Source organism: Ranitomeya variabilis, chromosome 3 (genome assembly GCF_051348905.1).
Source record: "Ranitomeya variabilis isolate aRanVar5 chromosome 3, aRanVar5.hap1, whole genome shotgun sequence".
NCBI lineage: Eukaryota > Metazoa > Chordata > Amphibia > Anura > Dendrobatidae > Ranitomeya > Ranitomeya variabilis.
Window position 1 is genome coordinate 200,000,491 of NC_135234.1, and position 22,928 is coordinate 200,023,418.

General features: G+C 43.4%; 2 protein-coding genes across 2 annotated transcripts in view; both read left to right on the plus strand.

The window, feature by feature from the left end:
- The window catches only part of LOC143817643 (synaptonemal complex protein 1-like), a 446,817-nt gene extending 425,180 nt beyond the window's left edge, over positions 1-21,637 (plus strand). The window contains exon 20 of the mRNA XM_077299136.1: positions 21,551-21,637. Coding sequence (XP_077155251.1) covers positions 21,551-21,637 — 87 coding nt within the window. The remainder of the gene's footprint in view (positions 1-21,550) is intronic.
- A 165-nt stretch (positions 21,638-21,802) lies between these two features.
- Positions 21,803-22,928, plus strand: part of LOC143817644 (synaptonemal complex protein 1-like) — a 307,299-nt gene continuing 306,173 nt past the window's right edge. Inside the window, exon 1 of the mRNA XM_077299137.1 lies at positions 21,803-21,819. Coding sequence (XP_077155252.1) covers positions 21,803-21,819 — 17 coding nt within the window. The remainder of the gene's footprint in view (positions 21,820-22,928) is intronic.

A 22,928-nucleotide genomic window follows, 5' to 3' on the forward strand; every position in this document is an offset into this window, starting at 1 on the left:
GGGATTTATTCAAAATTGAAGGCATACTGAACCAGCATGGCTACCACAGCATCTTGCAGTGGCATGCTATTCCATTTAGTTGGACCATCATTTATTTTTCAACAGGACAATGACCCCAAACACACCTCCAGGCTGTGTAAGGGCTATTTGACTAAGAAGGAGAGTGATGGGGTGCTACGCCAGATGACCTGGCCTCCACAGTCACCAGACCTGAACCCAATCGAGATGGTTTGGGGTGAGCTGGACCGCAGAGTGAAGGCAAAAGGGCCAACAAGTGCTAAGCATCTCTGGGACCTCCTTCATGATTGTTGGAAGACCATTCCCGGTGACTACCTCTTGAAGCTCATCAAGAGAATGCCAATAGTGTGCAAAGCAGTCATGAAAGCAAAAGGAGGCTACTTTGAAGAACCTAGAATATAAGACATATTTTCAGTTGTTTCACACTTTTTTGTTAAGTGTATAACTCCACATGTGTTAATTCATAGTTTTGATGCCTTCAGTGTGAATGTACAATTTTCATAGTCATGAAAATACAGAAAAATCTTTAAATGAGAAGGTGTGTCCAAACTTTTGGTCTGTACTGTATATTCATGCTGGCACCCCATATATCCATCCTGGCCCCCCATATATGCATCCTGGTCTGCCATATATATGCATCCTGGTCCCTTGTCCTGCCCCACCCCCATAAATCCATCCTGGCCCCTCATATGTATATGCTTCCTGGCTCTACCATATATATACAACCTGGCTCACCCATATATATGCATCCTGGCTCCCCCATATATCTGCATCTTGGACCCCCATACATCCATCTTGGCCCCATATATTCATCCTGGTCCCTTGTCTTGCCCCCCTATATGTCTCCATCCTGGTCACCTCCTGTCATGTCGGACGCTGTTCAGACCAGGTCATTCGACAGACAGCGGTAATTCCGCTTTTGTCCACTATGCGCTCATTGGCGTCGGCTAGATTTTATCTAGCTGGTCCGGGGTTAATTTACCTGGTGCTCGGATTGGAAGCTGGGCCATGCCCACTGCCTTTAAATAGTTCTCCTGAACATTGGGCGTCGCCGATTATAGCTTCTGTCTTGTGCGTGGTTATCTCGGTCTGGAGTGGTGAGCTAGTAGTTGGAGTATCGTTGCTGGTGGTGTATTTCCCTTTGTCTTATTTTCTCCTTCCCATATTTGTATTTGTTTTGCCCTTTGCACTTATAGTGTATTCCTGAGTGACTGCGGCGTGGTGCTTATTTTTCCGTTATCCTTGTCTGTGTTATCTGTGGGTATTGGAGTGTGGTCTCTTCACTGGGTGGTGGGTGGTGGTTTCAGCCTAGGGTTGAAACAGGAGATAGGGCGAGGGTGGAGGCCCAGACATGCACACCATCAGTGTAAACTCTGGGAGAGGGTCAGTCAGGGTTTCCCTAGTCTGAGGGAAATCGCAGGGGCCCGGGTTATTAGCTCTTTCCTACCTAGGTCTCCCGTGACACCTCCCCCATGTGTCTCCATCCTGGTCTCCCCCCCATGTGTCTCCATTCTGGTCTCCCACATGTGTCTCCATCCTGGTCCACCCCCATGTGTCTCCATCCTGGTCCCCACCATGTATCTCCATCCTGACCCCTTAGAGAGAGAACAAGAAAAAAATATTCCTCCCTCTTACCTTCCTGCTCTCCCAGCGCTGTTCAGCGTCCTCCTACTCTGTAGGTCTGGTGCGCACATAGAAAAATGGCCGCCGACGTAGCAGAGGCCAGCGGTGAATGTGTGCACTCATTGCATGCGGCGCAAGACACTGACGTTATATGCCGGTGATGACAGGCGCACACTGTTCAGCGTTAATCGAGACGTTCGCCGCAGCGGTTTAGGTAATGAACACTGCTTGCGCGCATCCTTGCAGATACTCTGCCTGCTCTTTTAAAAGGCCTGCGCCCCTTAAAACCACAGACTTTTTTTTCTTTCCATTCCTCCTTCTCCTCCTCTCCCTCCCACAGCCAAAGGCCCAACGTGGATTTCCCCAATACCCCGCCAGGCCAGTCCGACCCTGCATGGCACTCTCCATCTATTCCAGCAAAATCTTAACTCCAATATGGTGCTTCTTCCCTTCTGAACTTTTCGCTGTGCCTCAAAAGTTGAATTCACCAACATATGATGTATCTGCGTACTCAGGAGAAATTGCACAACAAATTATATGGTGCGATTTCTCCTGTTACCCTTGTGAAAATAAAAAAAATTGGGGCAAAAAAAACATTTTTGCAGGGAATGTGTGAGTTTATTTATTATCATGGCTCAACGTTATTAACTTTTGTGTAGCAACTGGGGGTTCAAGATGCTCACCACACATCTAAATACATTCCTAGGGGGATCTGGTTTCCAAAATGGTGTCAGTTGGGGGGATTCCATTGTTAAGGCACACCAGGGGCTTTCCAAATGGGACATGGTGTCAGCTAATGACTCCAGCAAAATTTACATTCAGCACTGCTGTGTGCCCAAACAGTGATTTCCCCCCACATATGGGTTATTGGCATGCTCAGGAGAAATTGCACAACACATTTTGGGGTCCATTTTGTCCTGTTACCCTTGTGAAAATAAAAAAATGGGTCTAAAGTAATTTTTTGGTGAAAAAAGTTAAATGTTAATTTTTTTTTCCACGTTCTAAAAATTCCTGCCAACCACCTAAAGGGTCAATAAACTTCTTAAATGTGGTTTTGAGAGGTGCAGTTTTTAAAATGGCTTCATTTTTGGCCATTTTCGTCTATCATATAGACCTCTCAAAGCCACTTTAAATGTGAGGTGGTTCCTAAAAAAAAAAAATGTTTTTGTAAATTTTGTTGGAAAAATGAGAAATCGCTGGGCAACTTTTAACCCTTACAACTTCCCCAAATAATGTTTAAAAAATTGTGCTGATGTAAAGTAGACATGTGGAAAATGTTGTTTATTAACTATTTTGTGTGACATATCTCGTATAAGAATTCAAAGTTTAAAAATTGCAGAATTTTCCAATTTTCACCAAATTTCCTTTTTTCTTTTTCACAAATAAACACAAGTTATATTAATCCCTTAGTGACAGAGCCAATTTGGTACTTAATGACCAAGCCAATTTTTACAATTCTGACCACTGTCACTTTATGAGGTTATAGTTCTGGAACGCTTCAACGGATCCCGCTGATTCTGAGACTGTTTTTTCGTTACATATTGTACTTCTTGTTAGTGGTAACATTTCTTCAATATTACTTGCATTTATTTATGAAAAAAATGGAAATATGACGAAAATTTTCAAACTTTGAATTTTTATGCCCTTAAATCAGAGAGATAATTCACATAAAATAGTTAATAAATAACATTTCCACATGTCTACTTTACATCAGCACAATTTTGGAAACAACTTTTTTGTGTTAGGAAGTTATCAGGGTTAAAATTTGACCAGCGATTTCTCATTTTTACAACAAAATTTACAAAACCATTTTTTTTTTTAGGGACCATGTCACATTTAAAGTCACATTGAGGGGTGTACATGACAGAAAATACTCCAAAGTGACACCATTCTAAAAACTACACCCCTCCAGGTGCTCAAAACCACATTCAAAAAGATTGTTAACCCTTTACGTGCTTCACAGAAAATAAAGCAATATGGAAGGAAAAAATTAACATTTAAATTTTCTTTACAAACATTTTACTTCAGAACCAATTTTTTTTATTTTCACAAGGGTAAAAAGAGAAAATGAACCACAAAATTTGTTGTGCAATTTCTCCTGAATATGCCGATACCCTATATGTGGGGGTAAACCACTGTTTGGGCACACGGCAGAGCTTGGAATAAAAGGAGTGCCGTTTGACTTTTTCAATGCAGAATTGGCTGGAATTGAGATCGGATGCCATGTCGCGTTTGGAGAGCCCCTGATGTGCCTAAACAGGGGAAACCCCCCACAAGTGACACCATTTTGGAAACTAGACCCCTTAATGAACTTATTTAGATGTGTGGTGAGCACTTTGAACCCCCAAGTGCTACATAGAAGTTTATAACGTCGAGCCGTGAAAATAAAAAATCATATTTTTTCCACAAAAATGATCTTTTCGCCCACAAATTTTTATTTTTACAAGGGTAACAGGAGAAATTAGACCACAAAAGTTATTGTGCAATTTGTCCTGAGTACACTGATACCCCATATGTGGGGGGAGACCACTGTTTGGGCACATGTCGGGGTTCGGAAGGGAAGTAGTGATGTTTTGGAATGCAGACTTTGATGGAATGGTCTGCGGGCATCATGTTGCGTTTGCAGAGCCCCTGATGTGTCTAAACAGTAGAAACACCCCACAAGTGACCCCATTTTGGAAACTAGATATGTGGTGAGCACTTTGAACACCCAAGTGCTTCACAGAAGTTTAATGACGTAGAGCTGTGAAAATTAAAAAAAAAAATTCCACAAAAATGATTTTTTTAGCCCCCAATTTTTTATTTTCCCAAGGGTAACAGGAGAAACTGGACCCCAAAAGTTGTTGTCCAATTTGTCCTGAGTATGCTGATGCCCCATATGTTTGGGTGCATGGCAGAGTTCAGAATGGAGGGAGCACCATTTGACTTTTTGAATGCAAAATTGGCTGGAATCAATGGTGGAGCCATGTCGCGTTTGGAGACCCCCTGATGTACATAAACAGTGGAAACCCCCCAATTCTAACTCCAACCCTAACCCCAACACACCCCTAACCCTAATCTCAACCCTAAACATAACCCTTATCCCAAACCTAATCCTAAACCTAACCCTAACTTTAGCCTCAACCCTAACCATAACTTTAGCCCAACTCACTTTAGCCTAACTGTAAGCCTAATTGGAAAATGGAAATAAATACATTTTCTTTATTTTATTATTTTTTCCTAATGAAGGGGGTGATAAAGGGGGGGTTTATTTACTATTTTTTTTGTTTTGATCACTGTTATAGACTCACGGTGACCAAAATGAACCAATAGGAAAAATCTTCGTATTGTTGCTGGGTGCCGGGCGGCAGATGTAGGCGGGCGCGCTGTGCATGCGCCCTCCATTTTCTCCCGGAAGAAGAAGCCGGAGGCATGGGGGATTTCAGGGGGCCATGGAGGGACAACGGAGGTACCTGGGGGGGATTGAGGACTCTATTTTTCTCTCCTCTGATGTGCGAGAGAGAAATCAAATGGCACATCAGACTTTTTTGTTTGTTTGTTTGCGTCCGCAGTTACACGTTTAGTAACGGCAATTGCAAAACAGGGGTTGGTAAAAACTGACCCCAATCATGTTGTTTGGGGTCTCGGCTACCCCCGGCTTGCCCATGCGCCCGCCATTTTCTTCCCGGACGAAGATGGCGGCGCCCATAGGGGGATGCACGAGGGCCGAGGAGCATCGGGAGGTACCGGGAGGGGATCACATTGGAGGACAAAGAAATTAAATGGCAAATCGCTGTTGTTTTTTTTGCGGTCTCCAGTAAACGGTTAATTACCGGCGATCGCAGCCCGGGGGTCGGTAAAAAACGACCCAAATCATGTTCTCTGGGGTCACGGCTACACCCAGCAGCAGAGACCCCAGAGAAAATCCGACTCTAGGGGGCGCTATACACTTTTTCCACAGCAGTTAACTAACGGCGCTGTGGTTTAAGTACCCTTAACCACCGCCGTTATAAGGTGTATCGGCAGTCGTTAAGGGATTAAATAAATTTTACAACTGTCATAAAGTACACTATGTCATGAAAAAACCATATCAGTGTCATTGGGATCCATTGAAGCATTCCAGAGTTATTACTTAATAAAGTGACAGTGGTCAGAATTGTAAAAATTGGCCTGGTCATTAATGTGCAAACTACCTTGGGGGATAAGGGGGTTAAAGCATAAATTAACTGTGGTTCATTACATCTTTGGAAATCTCCGTTCAAATTCACTAGCCCCACCCAAGCCTAATTACTGTCATACCTGTTCTAAATCAAGAAATTACTTAAATAGGACTTGCCTAACAAGTGAAGTAAATCAAAAGTTCCTGAAAAGCTAGACCTCATGCCACGATCCAAAGAAATTCTGGAGCAAATGAGAAACAAAGTAATTGAGATGTATCAGTCTGGTAAAGGTTATATAGCCATTTCTTAAGCTTTGGGACTCCATCAAGCCACAGTGAGAGCCATTATCCACAAATAGTGAAAACATGGAACAGGGGTGAACCTTCCCAGGAGTGGCCAGCCAACCAAAATTACCCAAAGAGCACAGCGACGACTCATCCAAGAGGAACCCACAACATCTAAAGAACTGCAGGCCTCAATTGCCTCAGTTTAGGTCAGTGTTCATGACTACACTATAAGAATGAGACTTGTCATTCCATCGTTTTAGGTATGCACAAAACTGTTGTCAATAACACTTTTTGTGCTAAAAAGATGCCTAAAATGACCAGATGCTGCAGGAACAGAAGCCATACTGAGTCCAAAGGAATTCCTCTACCTCATTATTCTCCTGATCAGTGATTCCATTGAGGATTTCATATGTTTTTGAAGGTGATTTAAACATAAACAGAGATGTAAGGGCTCAGCTTAGAGCTCAATCTTAAGGTACATACACGCAATGTCTTTTTCAGGCGGATTCTGTTGGGAACCTGCCTGAAAAATTGCAGCAAAACTGCTGATAAAATCAAACATGCCATGCACATGTTCCGTTTTTGTCACTTCTATTAACCGCTTCAGGGTTTGGAACTAAGGTCAAATGAAGTAGCATGTACATTTTTTGGAGGGCTCTGCTATGAAGCCGGTCTCTAGTTATAATTTAAATTATAGAAAAAAAAGATGCCAGTGGTGGATTCACTGCAAAACCGCCAGTAAACCAACTCAGTAAAAAAAAACTCTGGCTGCCAACTCCTGTGTGCATATACCCTTAATGTGTACTGCACCGTGTTCTTATTTTTAGGAGAAATAATTATTAAACAGAAGTCTAAGGTTTAAAAAAGAAACACTTCCTTCTCACCCCCCAATGGGGAGTTTGAGGGTTCTGCGCAGGATCTTAGTTGTTCCCATCATTGTGCTTTTCTGTACAGTGTTCAGATATTGCTCCTGGGATCTGTTCTAGCCATTTTCACAACTTAGGGGTCACTGCCCCAAGTGTTCCTGTCACCACTGGAATCACTGTTGCCTTCATCTTCCACATCTTCTCCAGTTCTCCTTTGAGGGCCTGGTATTTCTTCAGCTTCTCATATTCATTCTTTCTGATGTTGCTGTCACTTGGCACTGCCACATCAATTATTGCTGTAATATGGCAATACCAATTATTTGTGCGTCAGGGGTGGACACAGCTTGGGGTCCCTTTGCAAGAAATATGTCTGGGCCCCCCTCTCTGACCATAAGACCCCCAAAGCCTTGGGCTCTGAGCAACAGGCCAGATTGCCTTCATTATCACTGCACTGCAAACATGGGCGTACATAGAGGGCACCAGGGCACCATAGCAAAAGTTCTATTTGGGCCTCCACACCTCTAAAATATATATATTTATATATTTTTTACTGAGATGGAGATATATATCTCCTTTAGGATTCGGTTTTGCTGAGCCCAACCATGTATAATATAATCTGGTATCTATGCCATCTGGCACCTGATAAAGGGCTATTCCCCAAATAAATCTAGTTATCCTCAATCCCGATGATAAGGGATAACTTACTGATTGTTGGGGGACTTATCACTGGGACTGATAACAGGACTCTGCAGCTCAGCCGTGAATGTATTGGAGGGGACGCATGCTTGACTTCTGCTCTATTCATTGTCTATGGAACTGATGAAAATAGCTGAGCGCAGCGCTCAGCAGCTATATACATAATGAAGAGCAGAGACCAATCATGCACAACTCTGCTCCGTTCAGGAAGAGACTGCAGATCCCTGTTCTCAGAATCTCGTGGGGGGAGTGGAGGAGGGTTTTGAGGCAGTGATTGGATCCTATGGGTTGGAGATAACTTGATTATTTGGTGAATAACCCTTCAAGGAGCCTGGTTAATTTTTCTGTTCTTTACCAAATTTTCACATAGGCACACACACGTACACACACACATAGATAGACACATACATATACATACTGTCAGGCAGTGACCGGTGTTATGTGTGATAGTCGCTATGTGTCCCCCAGGATGCACCCAGCAACGTATTGAGGCTGCGGGAGTGCATTGCAGTCACAGGTATAGCTGTGATTGCAATGCAAAATAAAAGTAAGTGTTGGTCTTGGGAAAGCTATTTGTCCAAGGCAGATTTAGAGTAAACAGAACAAATGGACGTAATAGATTAAATAAAAGAAATATCTTTATCCAAATCTCAAATACATATAGCAATGGTCTATACATCCAAACTGAATGGCAGACCACTCGGGAGTAAGAGAACCAAAAACAATGGACATTGATTGCAAAAAAAACCCAATAAAATTAAAAGATGAAAAGAGGGATAATGATATTAATAACATAAAATGCCTTCATTATAAGAGGACTGGCAAGAAATTGGCACTATGTGCAAGAGTGCCCGCACACATAAAATCCAAAACCAATTACTAAAAGAAAGAAAAACATTTGTAAATATCATGCAATTAATATGGAAGAAGCGGGGACCACATACTGATTATAAGATGTAGAGGAACTGTATTCCTATAAACAATAATACATCCAAATCTAATAAAAAATATGGATTAGGTCCCTGATATAGCTAGACAACTCACCACAAAAGTTGATAATAAAAGGTATAATCAAAAATAAATACCTGTGGCAAACATGTAATTGTCAATAGCAATATGCCCAACATAGCCTGAAATAGTGATGATAATGCTCCTCATCAAAATTACCCATGTCCCGTAGGAAACTCACTTAGATATATAAGTCAATATATACTATAATGGAATATCAAAAATCCAATATCAAGAACTGAGCAGCAAAATGTAAGGAAATATATAGTGGTATGCACATAAATATGGAGGGAAAAAAGTGAGGATGGGCGTTACCTGCTGGTGGTCTGCTTGCGATCCCCGGTTCGAAGTGCGGTGCACACCCCGACACGCGCTTACGATGTTTAAACATGGACACGCGAAGGAGGCCTAATACTTGGTCAGCACAAACAGAGACTAGACAGAAAGTATCTAAAACACATAAATATGGTGCAGGCAATTAACCCCTTTACATCCTAAGTCTTACCTTATCATTATAGGTCTCCTCCTTCTCTTTGATGTGGGTGCCGGGACTGAGCCCGCATATTTTCAGGCACGCGACAGCTGATCTCATCAGATGTCATGTACCCCTAATAGCCACACATGGAATCAATCTTGGGCAGTAGCATTAACCCCTTAATCCCATATGACGTACTATCCCGTCAAGGTGACCTGGGACTTAATTCCCAGTGACGGGATAGTACGTCATAGCGATCGGCCGCGCTCACGAGGGAAGCGCGGCCGATCGCGGCCGGGTGTCAGCTGCCTATCGCAGCTGACATCCGGCACTATGTGCCAGGAGCGGTCACGGACCGCCCCCGGCACATTAACCCCCGACACACCGCGATCAAACATGATCGCGGTGTACCGGCGGTACAGGGAAGCATCGCGCAGGGAGGGGGCTCCCTGCGGGCTTCCCTGAGACGATCGGTACAAGGGAATGTACTCAACTTGTACCGAGCGTCTCCTCCCTGCTGGCCCCAGATCCAAAATGGCCGCGGGGCTGCATCTGGGTCCTGCAGGGAGTACTTGCCGAGTACTTGCCGTGCAGGTGCTGGTAAGCCTGCGGCGATGTGAGTGAGATCGCCGATCTGATAGAGTGCTATGCAAACTATCAGATCGGCGATCTGTGATGTCCCCCCCGGGACAAAGTAAAAATAAAAATTTCCACGTGTGTAAAAAAAAAAACCTAAATAAAGAAGAAAAAAAAAATATTATTCCCATAAATATATTTCTTTATCTAAAAAAAAAAAAAAACCACAATAAAAGTACACATATTTAGTATCGCCGCGTCCGTAACGACCCAACCTATAAAACTGTCCCACTAGTTAACCCCTTCAGTGAACACCGTAAGAAAAAAAAAAAAAGCCAAAAACAACGCTTTATTATCATACCGCCGAACAAAAAGTGAAATAACACGCGATCAAAAAGACGGATATAAATAACCATGGTACCGCTGAAAATGACATCTTGTCCCGCAAAAAACGAGCTGCCATATAGCATCATAACCAAAAAAATTAAAAAGTTATAGTCCTCAGAATAAAGCGATGCCAAAATAATTATTTTTTCTATAAAATAGCTTTTATCGTATAAAAGCGCCAAAACATAAAAAAAATGATATAAATGAGATATCGCTGTAATCGTACTGACCCGACGAATAAAACTGCTTTATCAATTTTACCAATCGTGGAACGGTATAAACGCCTCCCCCAAAAGAAATTCATGAATAGCTGGTTTTTGGTCATTCTGCCTCACAGAAATTGGAATAAAAAGTGATCAAAAACTGTCACATGTCCGAAAATGTTACCAGTAAAAACGTCAACTCGTCCCGCAAAAAAGAAGACCTCACATGACTCTGTGGACCAAAATACGGAAAAATTATAGGTCTCAATGTGGAGACGCAAAAACTTTTTTGCTATAAAAAGCGTCTTTTAGTGTGTGACAGCTGCCAATCATAAAAATCCGATATAAAAAATGCTATAAAAGTAAATCAAACCCCCCTTCATCACCCCCTTAGTTAGGGAAAAATAATAAAATTTAAAAAATGTATTTATTTCCATTTTCCCATTAGGGCTAAGGTTAGGGCTAGGGTTAGGGTTAGGGCTAGGGTTAGGGCTAGGGTTAGGGCTAGGGTTGGAGCTAGGGTTGAAGCTAAAGTTAGGGTTGGGGCTAAAGTTAGGGATAGGGTTGGGGCTAAAGTGAGGGTTGGGGATAAAGTTAGGGTTAGGGTTGGGGCTAAAGTTAGGGTTAGGGTTTGGATTACATTTACGGTTGGGATTGGGGTTGGGATTAGAATTAGGGGTGTGTCAGGGTTAGGGGTGTGGTTAGGGTTACAGTTGGGATTAGGGTTAGGGGTGTGTTTGGATTAGTTTCAGGTAGAATTGGGGAGTTTCCACTGTTCAGGCACATCAGGGGCTCTCCAAACGCGACATGGCGTCCGATCTCAATTCCAGACAATTCTGCGTTGAAAAAGTAAAACAGTGCTCCTTCCCTTCCGAGCTCTCCCGTGCGCCCAAACAGGGGTTTACCCCAACATATGGGGCATCAGCGTACTCGGGACAAATTGGACAACAACTTTTGGGGTCCAAGTTCTCTTGTTATCTCTGGGAAAATAAAAATTTGGGGGGCTAAAAATCATTTTTGTGGGAAAAAAAGGATTTTTTATTTTCACGGCACTGCGTTGTAAACTGTAGTGAAACACTTGGGGGTTCAAAGTTCTCACAACACATCTAGATAAGTTCCTTGGGAGGTCTAGTTTCCAATATGGGGTCACTTATGGGGGGTTTATACTGTTTGGGTACATCAGGGGCTCTGCAAATGCAACATGACGCCTGCAGACCAATCCATTTAAGTCTGCATTCCAAATGGCGCTCCTTCCCTTCCGAGCTCTGCCATGCGCCCAAACAGTGGTTCCCCCCCACACATGGGGTATCAGCGTACTCAGGACAAATTGGACAACAACTTTTGGGGTCCAATTTATCCTGTTACCCTTGTGAAAATACAAAACTGGGGGCTAAAAAATCATTTTTCTGAAAAAAAAAAAGACTTTTTAGTTTCACGGCTCTGCGTTATAAACTGTAGTGAAACACTTGGGGGTTCAAAGCTCTCAAAACACATCTAGATACGTTTCTCGGGAGGTCTAGTTTCCAATATGGGGTCATTTGTGGGGGGGTTGTACTGTTTGGGTACATCAGGGGCTCTGCAAATGCAACGTGACGCCTGCAGACCAATCCATCTAAGTCTGCATTCCAAATGGCGCTCCTTCCCTTCCGAGCTCTGCCATGCGCCCAAACAGTGGTTCCCCCCCACATATGGGGTATCAGCGTACTCAGCACAAATTGGACAACAACTTTTGGGGTCCAATTTATCCTGTTACCCTTGTGAAAATACAAAACTGGGGGCTAAAAAATCATTTTTCTGAAAAAAAAAAAATAATTTTTATTTTCACGGCTCTGCGTTATAAACTGAAGTGAAACACTTGGGGGTTCAAAGCTCTCAAAACACATCAAGATAAGTTCCTTAGAGGGTCTACTTTCCAAAACGGTGTCACTTGTGGGGGTTTGAATGTTTAGGCACATCAGGGGCTCTCCAAACGCGACATGGTGTCTCATCTCAATTCTAGTAAATTTTGCATTGAAAAGTCAAATGGCGCTCCTTCCCTTCCGAGCTCTGCTATGCGCCCAAACAGTGGTTTACCCCCACATATGGGGTATCGTTGTACTCAGAACAAATTGCACAACAACTTTTTTTGTCTAATTTCTTCTCTTACCCTTGGGAAAATAAAAAATTGGGGGTGAAAAGATCATTTTTGTGAAAAAATATGATTTTGTATTTTTACGGCTCTGCATTATAAACTTCTGTGAAGCACTTGTTGGGTCAAAGTGCTCACCACACATCTAGATAAGTTCCTTAAGGGGTCTACTTTCCAAAATGGTGTCACTTGTGGGGGTTTCAATGTTTAGGCACATCAGGGGCTCTCCAAACGCAACATGGCGTCCTGTTATGACCCCAATGGCGAGGGTCTCAGAGGAACGTGGAAGTCTGCAGAATACAAAAATCCAGCTCATAGGGCAGTGGTAACTGGGTCGACCATATATCTACTCCTAACGCCAACACTAGAAGTAGCCAGGGATCATTCCTACGTTGATTCTAGATGACACGCGCCAGCCGGAGAATCTAGCTACCCCTAGTAGAGGAAAATAAAGACCTTTCTTGCCTCCAGAGAAGGGGACCCCAAAGCTGGATAGAAGCCCCCCACAAATAATGACGGTGAGGTAAGAGGAAATGACAAACACAGAAATGAACCAGGTTTAGCACAGAGAGGCCCGCTTACTGATAGCAGAATAAAGAAAGGTAACTTATATGGTCAACAAAAACCCTATCAAAATCCACACTGGAAATTCAAGAACCCCCGAACCGTCTAACGGTCCGGGGGGAGAACACCAGCCCCCTAGAGCTTCCAGCAAAGGTCAGGATATAGATTTGGAACAAGCTGGACAAAAATACAAAACCAAAAACAAATAGCAAAAAGCAAAAAGCAGACTTAGCTGATATAACTGGAACCAGGATCAGTAGACAAGAGCACAGCAGACTAGCTCTGATAACTACGTTGCCAGGCATTGAACTGAAGGTCCAGGGAGCTTATATAGCAACACCCCTAACTAACGACCCAGGTGCGGATAAAAGGAATGACAGAAAAACCAGAGTCAAAAAACTAGTAACCACTAGAGGGAGCAAAAAGCAAATTCACAACAGTACCCCCCCCTTAGTGAGGGGTCACCGAACCCTCACCACGACCACCAGGGCGATCAGGATGAGCGGCATGAAAGGCACGAACTAAATCGGCCGCATGAACATCAGAGGCGACCACCCAGGAATTATCCTCCTGACCATAGCCCTTCCACTTGACCAGGTACTGAAGCCTCCGCCTGGAGAGGCGAGAATCCAAGATCTTCTCCACCACGTACTCCAACTCGCCCTCAACCAACACCGGAGCAGGAGGCTCAGCAGAAGGAACTACAGGCACAATGTACCGCCGCAACAAGGACCTATGAAATACATTGTGAATAGCAAACGACACAGGAAGATGCAGACGAAAAGATACAGGATTAAGGATTTCCAATATCTTGTAAGGCCCAATAAAACGAGGTTTAAATTTGGGAGAGGAGACCTTCATAGGAACAAAGCGGGAAGAAAGCCATACCAAATCCCCAACGCGTAGTCGGGGACCCACACCGCGGCGGCGGTTGGCAAAGCGCTGAGCCTTCTCCTGTGACAACTTCAAGTTGTCCACCACATGATTCCAGATCCGCTGCAACCTATCCACCACAGAATCCACCCCAGGACAGTCAGAAGGCTCCACATGACCCGAAGAAAAGCGAGGATGGAAACCAGAGTTGCAGAAAAAAGGCGAAACCAAGGTGGCGGAACTAGCCCGATTATTAAGGGCAAACTCAGCCAACGGCAAGAATGTCACCCAATCGTCCTGATCAGCAGAGACAAAACACCTCAAATAAGCCTCCAAAGTCTGATTGGTTCGCTCCGTCTGTCCATTAGTCTGAGGATGGAAAGCAGACGAAAACGACAAATCAATGCCCATCCTACTACAAAAGGATCGCCAGAACCTGGAAACGAACTGGGATCCTCTGTCTGACACAATATTCTCAGGGATGCCGTGCAAACGAACCACGTTCTGGAAAAACACAGGAACCAGATCGGAAGAGGAAGGCAGCTTAGGCAAAGGAACCAAATGGACCATCTTGGAGAAGCGATCACATATCACCCAGATAACGGACATGCCCTGAGATAGCGGAAGATCAGAAATGAAATCCATGGAGATATGTGTCCAAGGTCTCTTCGGGACAGGCAAGGGCAAGAGCAAACCGCTGGCACGAGAACAGCAAGGCTTAGCTCGAGCACAAGTCCCACAGGACTGCACAAATGACCGCACATCCCTTGACAAGGAAGGCCACCAAAAGGACCTGGCCACCAGATCTCTGGTGCCAAAAATTCCCGGGTGAGCTGCCAACACCGAGGAATGAACCTCGGAAATGACTCTGCTGGTCCACTTATCCGGGACAAACAGTCTGTCAGGTGGACAAGACTCAGGCCTATCAGCCTGAAATCTCTGCAACACACGTCGCAGATCCGGAGAAATAGCTGACAAGATAACTCCATCTTTAAGAATACCAACAGGATCAGCGACTCCAGGAGCATCAGGCACAAAGCTCCTAGAAAGAGCATCGGCCTTCACATTCTTTGAACCTGGTAAATACGAGACAACAAAATCAAAGCGGGAGAAAAACAATGACCAGCGGGCCTGTCTCGGATTAAGGCGTTTAGCAGACTCGAGATACATCAGATTTTTGTGATCAGTCAAGACCACCACACGATGCTTAGCACCCTCGAGCCAATGACGCCACTCCTCAAATGCCCATTTCATGGCCAACAACTCCCGATTGCCCACATCATAATTTCGCTCGGCAGGCGAAAACTTCCTAGAGAAAAAGGCACAAGGTTTCATAACAGAGCAACCAGGGCCTCTCTGCGACAAAACGGCCCCTGCCCCAATCTCCGAAGCATCCACCTCAACCTGAAAGGGAAGTGAGACGTCAGGCTGGCACAAAACAGGCGCCGAAGTAAACCGGCGTTTCAACTCCTGGAAAGCCTCCACGGCAGCAGGAGCCCAGTTAGCTACATCGGAGCCCTTCTTGGTCATATCCGTCAAAGGTTTCACAATGCTAGAAAAATTAGCGATAAAACGACGGTAGAAGTTAGCGAAGCCCAAGAACTTCTGAAGACTCTTAACTGACGAGGGCTGAGTCCAATCAAGAATAGCTCGGACCTTGACTGGGTCCATCTCCACAGCAGAAGGGGAAAAAATGAACCCCAAAAAGGGAACCTTCTGTACACCAAAGAGACACTTTGAGCCCTTGACAAACAAAGAATTTTCACGCAAAATTTTAAAGACCAACCTGACCTGCTCCACATGCGAATCCCAATTATCAGAAAAAACCAAAATATCATCCAGATAAACAATCAAAAATTTATCCAGATACTTCCGGAAAATGTCATGCATAAAGGACTGAAAAACTGAAGGCGCATTGGAGAGCCCAAAAGGCATCACCAAGTACTCAAAATGACCTTCGGGCGTATTGAATGCGGTTTTCCATTCATCACCTTGCTTAATGCGCACAAGGTTGTACGCACCACGAAGGTCTATCTTGGTGAACCACTTGGCACCTTTAATCCGGGCAAACAAGTCAGACAACAGCGGTAAAGGATACTGAAATTTGACAGTGATCTTATTTAAAAGCCGATAATCAATACAAGGTCTCAAAGATCCGTCCTTTTTTGCCACAAAAAAGAATCCCGCACCAAGAGGGGAAGAAGACGGACGAATATGTCCTTTCTCCAGAGACTCCTTGATATATGAACGCATAGCGGTATGTTCAGGTACCGACAGATTAAACAGTCTTCCCTTAGGAAATTTACTACCTGGGATCACATCTATAGCACAGTCACAGTCCCTATGAGGAGGCAGTGCACTGGACTCAGACTCACTGAAGACATCCTGATAATCAGACAAATACTCCGGAACTTCCGAAGGCGTAGAAGAAGCAATAGACACAGGCAGGGAATCCCCATGAATACCACGACAGCCCCAACTTGAGACTGACATAGCCTTCCAGTCCAGGACTGGATTATGGGTCTGTAACCATGGCAGCCCTAAAACAACCAAATCATGCATTTTATGTAAAACCAGGAAACGTATCACCTCGCGGTGTTCAGGAGTCATGCACATGGTAACCTGTGTCCAATACTGCGGTTTATTTGCTGCCAATGGTGTAGCATCAATACCCCTAAGAGGAATAGGATTTTCCAATGGTTCAAGAGTAAAACCACAGCGCTTAGCAAATGAGAGATCCATAAGACTCAGGGCAGCACCTGAATCTACAAACGCCATGACAGGATAAGATGACAGTGAGCAAATCAAAGTTACAGACAGAATAAATTTAGGTTGCAAATTACCAACGGTGACAGGACTAACAACCTTAGCTATACGTTTAGAGCATGCTGAGATAACATGTGTAGAATCACCACAGTAGTAGCACAAGCCATTCCGGCGTCTATGAATTTTCCGCTCATTTCTAGTCAGGATTCTATCACATTGCATTAAATCAGGTGTCTGTTCAGACAACACCATGAGGGAATTTGCGGTTTTTCTATCACATTGCACCGAATTAGGTGTCTGTTCAGACAACACCATGAGGGAATTTGCGGTTTTGCGCTCCCGCAACCGCCGGTCAATTTGAATAGCCAGTGCCATAGTATCATTCAGACCTGTGGGAATGGGAAAACCCACCATAACATTCTTAATGGCTTCAGAAAGGCCATTTCTAAAATTAGCGGCCAGTGCACACTCGTTCCAATGTGTCAGCACGGACCATTTCCGAAATTTTTGGCAATACACTTCAGCCTCGTCCTGCCCCTGAGACATAGCCAGCAAGGTCTTTTCTGCCTGAATCTCAAGATTGGGTTCCTCATAAAGTAAACCGAGCGCCAGAAAAAACGCATCAAGATCAGCCAATGCCGGATCTCCTGGCGCCAGCGAAAAAGCCCAATCCTGAGGGTCGCCCCGTAAGAACGAAATAACAATTTTTACTTGCTGAGCAGAATCTCCAGATGAACAGGGTCTCAGGGACAAAAACAATTTACAATTATTCACGAAATTCCTAAACTTAAACCTGTCTCCGGAAAACAGTTCAGGAATCGGTATTTTAGGTTCTGACCTAGGATTTCTGATAACATAGTCTTGTATGCCCTGCACACGAGTAGCCAGCTGGTCCACACTTGTAATCAAGGTCTGGACATTCATGTCTGCAGCAAGCATAGCCACTCTGAGGTAAAGGGGAAGAAGAAAAAAAAAACTCAGAATCTTCTTTCTTATAATCCCTCTTCTGCAATGCATTAAACATTTAATACAGGGCCTGGCAAACTGTTATGACCCCAATGGCGAGGGTCTCAGAGGAACGTGGAAGTCTGCAGAATACAAAAATCCAGCTCATAGGGCAGTGGTAACTGGGTCGACCATATATCTACTCCTAACGCCAACACTAGAAGTAGCCGGGGATCATTCCTACGTTGATTCTAGATGACACGCGCCAGCCGGAGAATCTAGCTACCCCTAGTAGAGGAAAATAAAGACCTTTCTTGCCTCCAGAGAAGGGGACCCCAAAGCTGGATAGAAGCCCCCCACAAATAATGACGGTGAGGTAAGAGGAAATGACAAACACAGAAATGAACCAGGTTTAGCACAGAGAGGCCCGCTTACTGATAGCAGAATAAAGAAAGGTAACTTATATGGTCAACAAAAACCCTATCAAAATCCACACTGGAAATTCAAGAACCCCCGAACCGTCTAACGGTCCGGGGGGAGAACACCAGCCCCCTAGAGCTTCCAGCAAAGGTCAGGATATAGATTTGGAACAAGCTGGACAAAAATACAAAACCAAAAACAAATAGCAAAAAGCAAAAAGCAGACTTAGCTGATATAACTGGAACCAGGATCAGTAGACAAGAGCACAGCAGACTAGCTCTGATAACTACGTTGCCAGGCATTGAACTGAAGGTCCAGGGAGCTTATATAGCAACACCCCTAACTAACGACCCAGGTGCGGATAAAAGGAATGACAGAAAAACCAGAGTCAAAAAACTAGTAACCACTAGAGGGAGCAAAAAGCAAATTCACAACAGCGGCCCATCTCAATTCCAGTCAATTTTGCATTGAAAAGTCAAATGGCGTTCCTTTGCTTCCGAGCTCTGTCATGTGCCCAAAAAGTGGTTTACCCCCACATATGGGGTATCGGCGTACTCAGGACAAATTGTACAACATCTTTTGGGGTCCATTTTCTCCTGTTAACCTTGGTAAAATAAAACAAATTGCAGCTGAAGTAAATTTTGTGTGAAAAAAAGTAAAATGTTCATTTTTATTTAAACATTTCAAAAATTCCTGTGAAACACCTGAAGGGTTAATAAACTTCTTGAATGTGGTTTTGAGCACCTTGAGGGGTGCAGTTTTTAAAATGGTGTGACACTTGGGTATTTTCTATCATATAGACCCCTCAAAATGACTTCAAATGAGATGTGGTCCCTAAAAAAAAAATGGTGTTGTAAAAATGAAAAATTGCTGGTCAACTTTTAACCCTTATAACTCCCTAACAAAAAAAAATTTTGGTTCCAAAATTGTGCTGATGTAAAGTAGACATGTGGGAAATGTTACTTATTAAGTATTTTGCGTGACGTATCTCTGTGATTTAAGGGCATAAAAATTCAAAGTTGGAAAATTGTGAAATTTTCAAAATTTTTGCCAAATTTCCATTTTTTTCACAAATAAACACAAGTTATATAGAATTAATTTTACCACTAACTTGAAGTACAATATCTCACGAGAAAACAATGTCAGAATCGCCAAGATCCGTTGAAGCGTTCCAGAGTTATAACCTCATAAAGGGACAGTGGTCAGAATTGTAAAAATTGGCCCGTCATGAACGTGCAAACCACCCTCGGGGCTTAAGGGGTTAAACATGAGCATGCCAGAAGCGCGTTACAAACCATGCCCATTGACGCCCCTGTCACATGATCGTGGGTGCCAGTGGATAGGCATGACAACCCGGGGACTGCCGGAGATCACCGTGCTTGTCATTGTAGATCTGCTATGAGTGATGCCTTGTAGCCGGCGTTCATAGCAGATGATGATTTTTACTACACATGGCACCAGAATTCTGGAGCAATTAGCTTTATAAATCTCCTCTAATGTGTCCATTAGATTTGTTTTCATTTATCTATTAATTGTTTATTGCTTGCTTTATTATTTTACCTGTACTGACTAACAACAGCAAAATATTTTATTCACTGAATAAAATATTCCAGTTGTAAATCTGTAACAATAAATAGAACAATAAAACATAAAAATTATCAATGTAAATCAAAATGAATATCTCACAGAGGCCTGGATTTGGAACAATATTCAAAATCAAAGTGGAAAATCAAATTACAGGTTGATCCAACTTAAGTGGAAATGCCTCAAAACAAGGAAATGATGCTCAGTAGTGTGTGTGTGGCCTCCACGTGCCTGTGTGACCTCCATACAATGCCTGGGCATGCTCCTGATGAGGCAGCTCCAGACTCTGTCACGTCTGTCACATGTGCTCAGTGTGAACCTGCTTTCATCTGTGAAGAGCACAGGGCACCAGTAGCGAATTTGCCAATCCTGGTATTCTGTGGCAAATGCCACGCGTCCTGCATAGTGTTGGGCTGTGAGCACAACCCCCATCTGTGGACGTCGGGCACTCAGGCCATCCTCATGGAGTTGGTTTCTAACCGTTTGTGCAGACACATGCACATTTGTAGCCTGCTGGAGGTCATTTTGCAGGGCACTGGCAGTGCTCCTCCTATTCCTCCTTGCACAAAGGCTGAGGTAGTAATCCTGCTGCTGGGTTGTTGCCCTCCTACGGCCCTCTCCACATCTCCTGGTATACTGGCCTGTCTCCTGGTAGTGCCTCCAACCTCTGGACACTACGCTGTCAGACACAGCAAACCTTCTTGCCACAGCTCGCAATGATGTACCATCCTGGATAAGCTACATTACCTGAGCCACTATTGTGGGTTGTAGAGTCCGGCTCATGCTCTACATGGTCGATTCGCCATAAGAAAGCCATTACTGCGCAAATGCCACAAAGTATCTCGCCTCCAATATGCAAAACAGCACAGAGACAAGCCTCAAAACTTCTGGAACAAGATAATTTGGAGTGATGAAACCAAAATTGAAATTTTTTGGCCACAACCACAAATATTACATTTGGAGAGAGATCAAACAAGGCCTATGATGAAAGGAACACCATTCATACTTTAAAGCACTGAGGTGGATCGCTGATGTTTTGGGGATGTCTGAGCTACAAAGGCACAGGAAACTTGGTCAAAGTTGAAGGAAAGATGAATGCAGCATGTTATCAGCAAATACTGGAGGCAAATTTTCAATCATCAGCCCGGAAGCTGCTCATGGGACGAACATGGACGTTCCAACATGACAATGATTTAAAACACAAGGCCAAGTTGACCTGTGTTGACTACAGCAGAACAAAGTGAAGGTTCTGGAGTGGCCATCTCAGTCTCCTGACCTCAATATCATTGAGCCACTCTGGGGAGATCTCAACATGCAGTTCATGTTTATGCAGCCCAGGAACTTACAGGAACTGGAGGCTTTTTGCCAGGAAGAGTGGGCAGCTTTGCCATCTGAGAAAATAAAGAACCTCATTTACAACTACCATAAAGACTTCAAGCTGTCATTGATGTTAGAGGGGGCAATACACAGTATTAAGAAATGGGGTATGTGAACTTTTAATCACGGCCATTTGGATGTTTTGGGTTGTCATAATGATATAAAAATGAAAAAACACAGTAGTTTGACAATAAATGGCTTCACCCAACCATTAACCATGCGTGGAGAAAAAGTTTTTGTGTTATCATTCATACTCTCTGAAAAAAGGCCAAGAAAGCGACAATTCTGCCGGGGTATGTAAACTTTTGAGCACAGCTGGGTGTATATGTATGTGTGTACATACATATATATATATATATATATTGCAGTATATGTTTTTATGAGAATTAAGGGCAATATATAATTATACATGTATATAAATGTTTATGTAATTGCACAACATATAGTTGCATATGTCCAGGCCATATAGCCACTGCATGTGCCAGGAGGTTTTCCTCTCACATGCATAAATAAGCACAATGTGAATAGTCTATGATGTATAAAAGTAAGGTGAGAGATAGTTTAGTTGCCTTGTTTTATTATTTTTTGCTGTTATTTTATTATTTTGTCCCATAGGCAAGTAAACATCAAAGAGATCAGGCAATGAAGAAAATTGAAAATCTCGAAAAAACAAATGATCACCTAAGGCAAGTTAATTTCTAAACATTTATTATTGGAAGTAGTCTATAACTCAGTTAACACTACATTTATCCAGTTATGCATGTTTATTTCTGATAATGAGAGGGGTATAAGCAGGGCCAGGACTAAGTACTTTGGTGCCCTAGACAGATGAAGCCTATGGCACCCCTTCCACCCTATAGCTAAGGAATGACTCAGAGACTAAGGTAACAGGACCCCTAATGCATATCCCTCTTCCCCTCTGATGGGTTAGGTAGCAAACTCTGATGACCACTTCCACTAGAATTGTTACTTTTGTCACAAATGTTATCAAAAGTACAAAAAAAAGTGGTGAACTTTAGGGATGTTACTTAACAGGGAGTGCAATTTTAAAGTTAGATACATAATCATTTTTTGCCGACCATTTACACAATACAGGGGAAAAAATAATGATATTCATCCCTGACATTCTACATTTTAAATGTAGAAACGAAGGATAGTTATGGAAACTAATAAAGCATATTATTTATATATCGTGTATAAAAAAAAAAATATATATATATATATATCTCACTCAATGGTCCTCTGCGGCCACTCACAAAGATAGTCACACACTGGACCTTATCTTCACCCGCCTCTGTTCCCTTACTAATCTCACTAACTCACCCCTCCCCATGTCTGACCACAACCTACTGACATTCCCTTCCCTCTCCTCTCCTAGTGCGCAACACCCACTGCACAAACTCACTCACCCTCGCAGAAATCTCAAACACCTCATTTTACAATCAAAATCTGAGTCCCTTCTCCCTCTTACAGACATAGCTTCCCTTCATGACACAGATGCTGCTGCCACTTTTCATAACACCACATTAACAGCAACACTTGATTCGGCATTATAAACTTCTGTGAGGCACTTGGGGGCTCAAAGTGCTCACCACACATCTAGATAAGTTCTTTATGGGGGTCTAGTTTCCAAAATAGGGTCACTTGTGGGGGGTTTCCACTGTTTAGGCTCATCAGGGGCTCGCCAAACGCGATATGGCGTCCGATGTCAAGTCCAGCCAATTCTGCGTTGAAAAATCAAACGGTGCTCCTTCCCTTCCAAGCCCTGCCGTGCACCCAAACAGTGCCCCCCCACATAAGGGATATCAGCGTACTCAGGAAAAAATGGACAACAACCATTGGAGTTCAATTTGTCTTGTTACCCTTGGGAAAATAAAAAAATGAGGACTAAATGATCATGTTTGTGGAAAAAATCTGATTTTTTATTTTCACGCCCAGGCATTATAAATTTCTGTGAGGCACTTGAGGGTTCAAAGTGCTCACCACACATCTA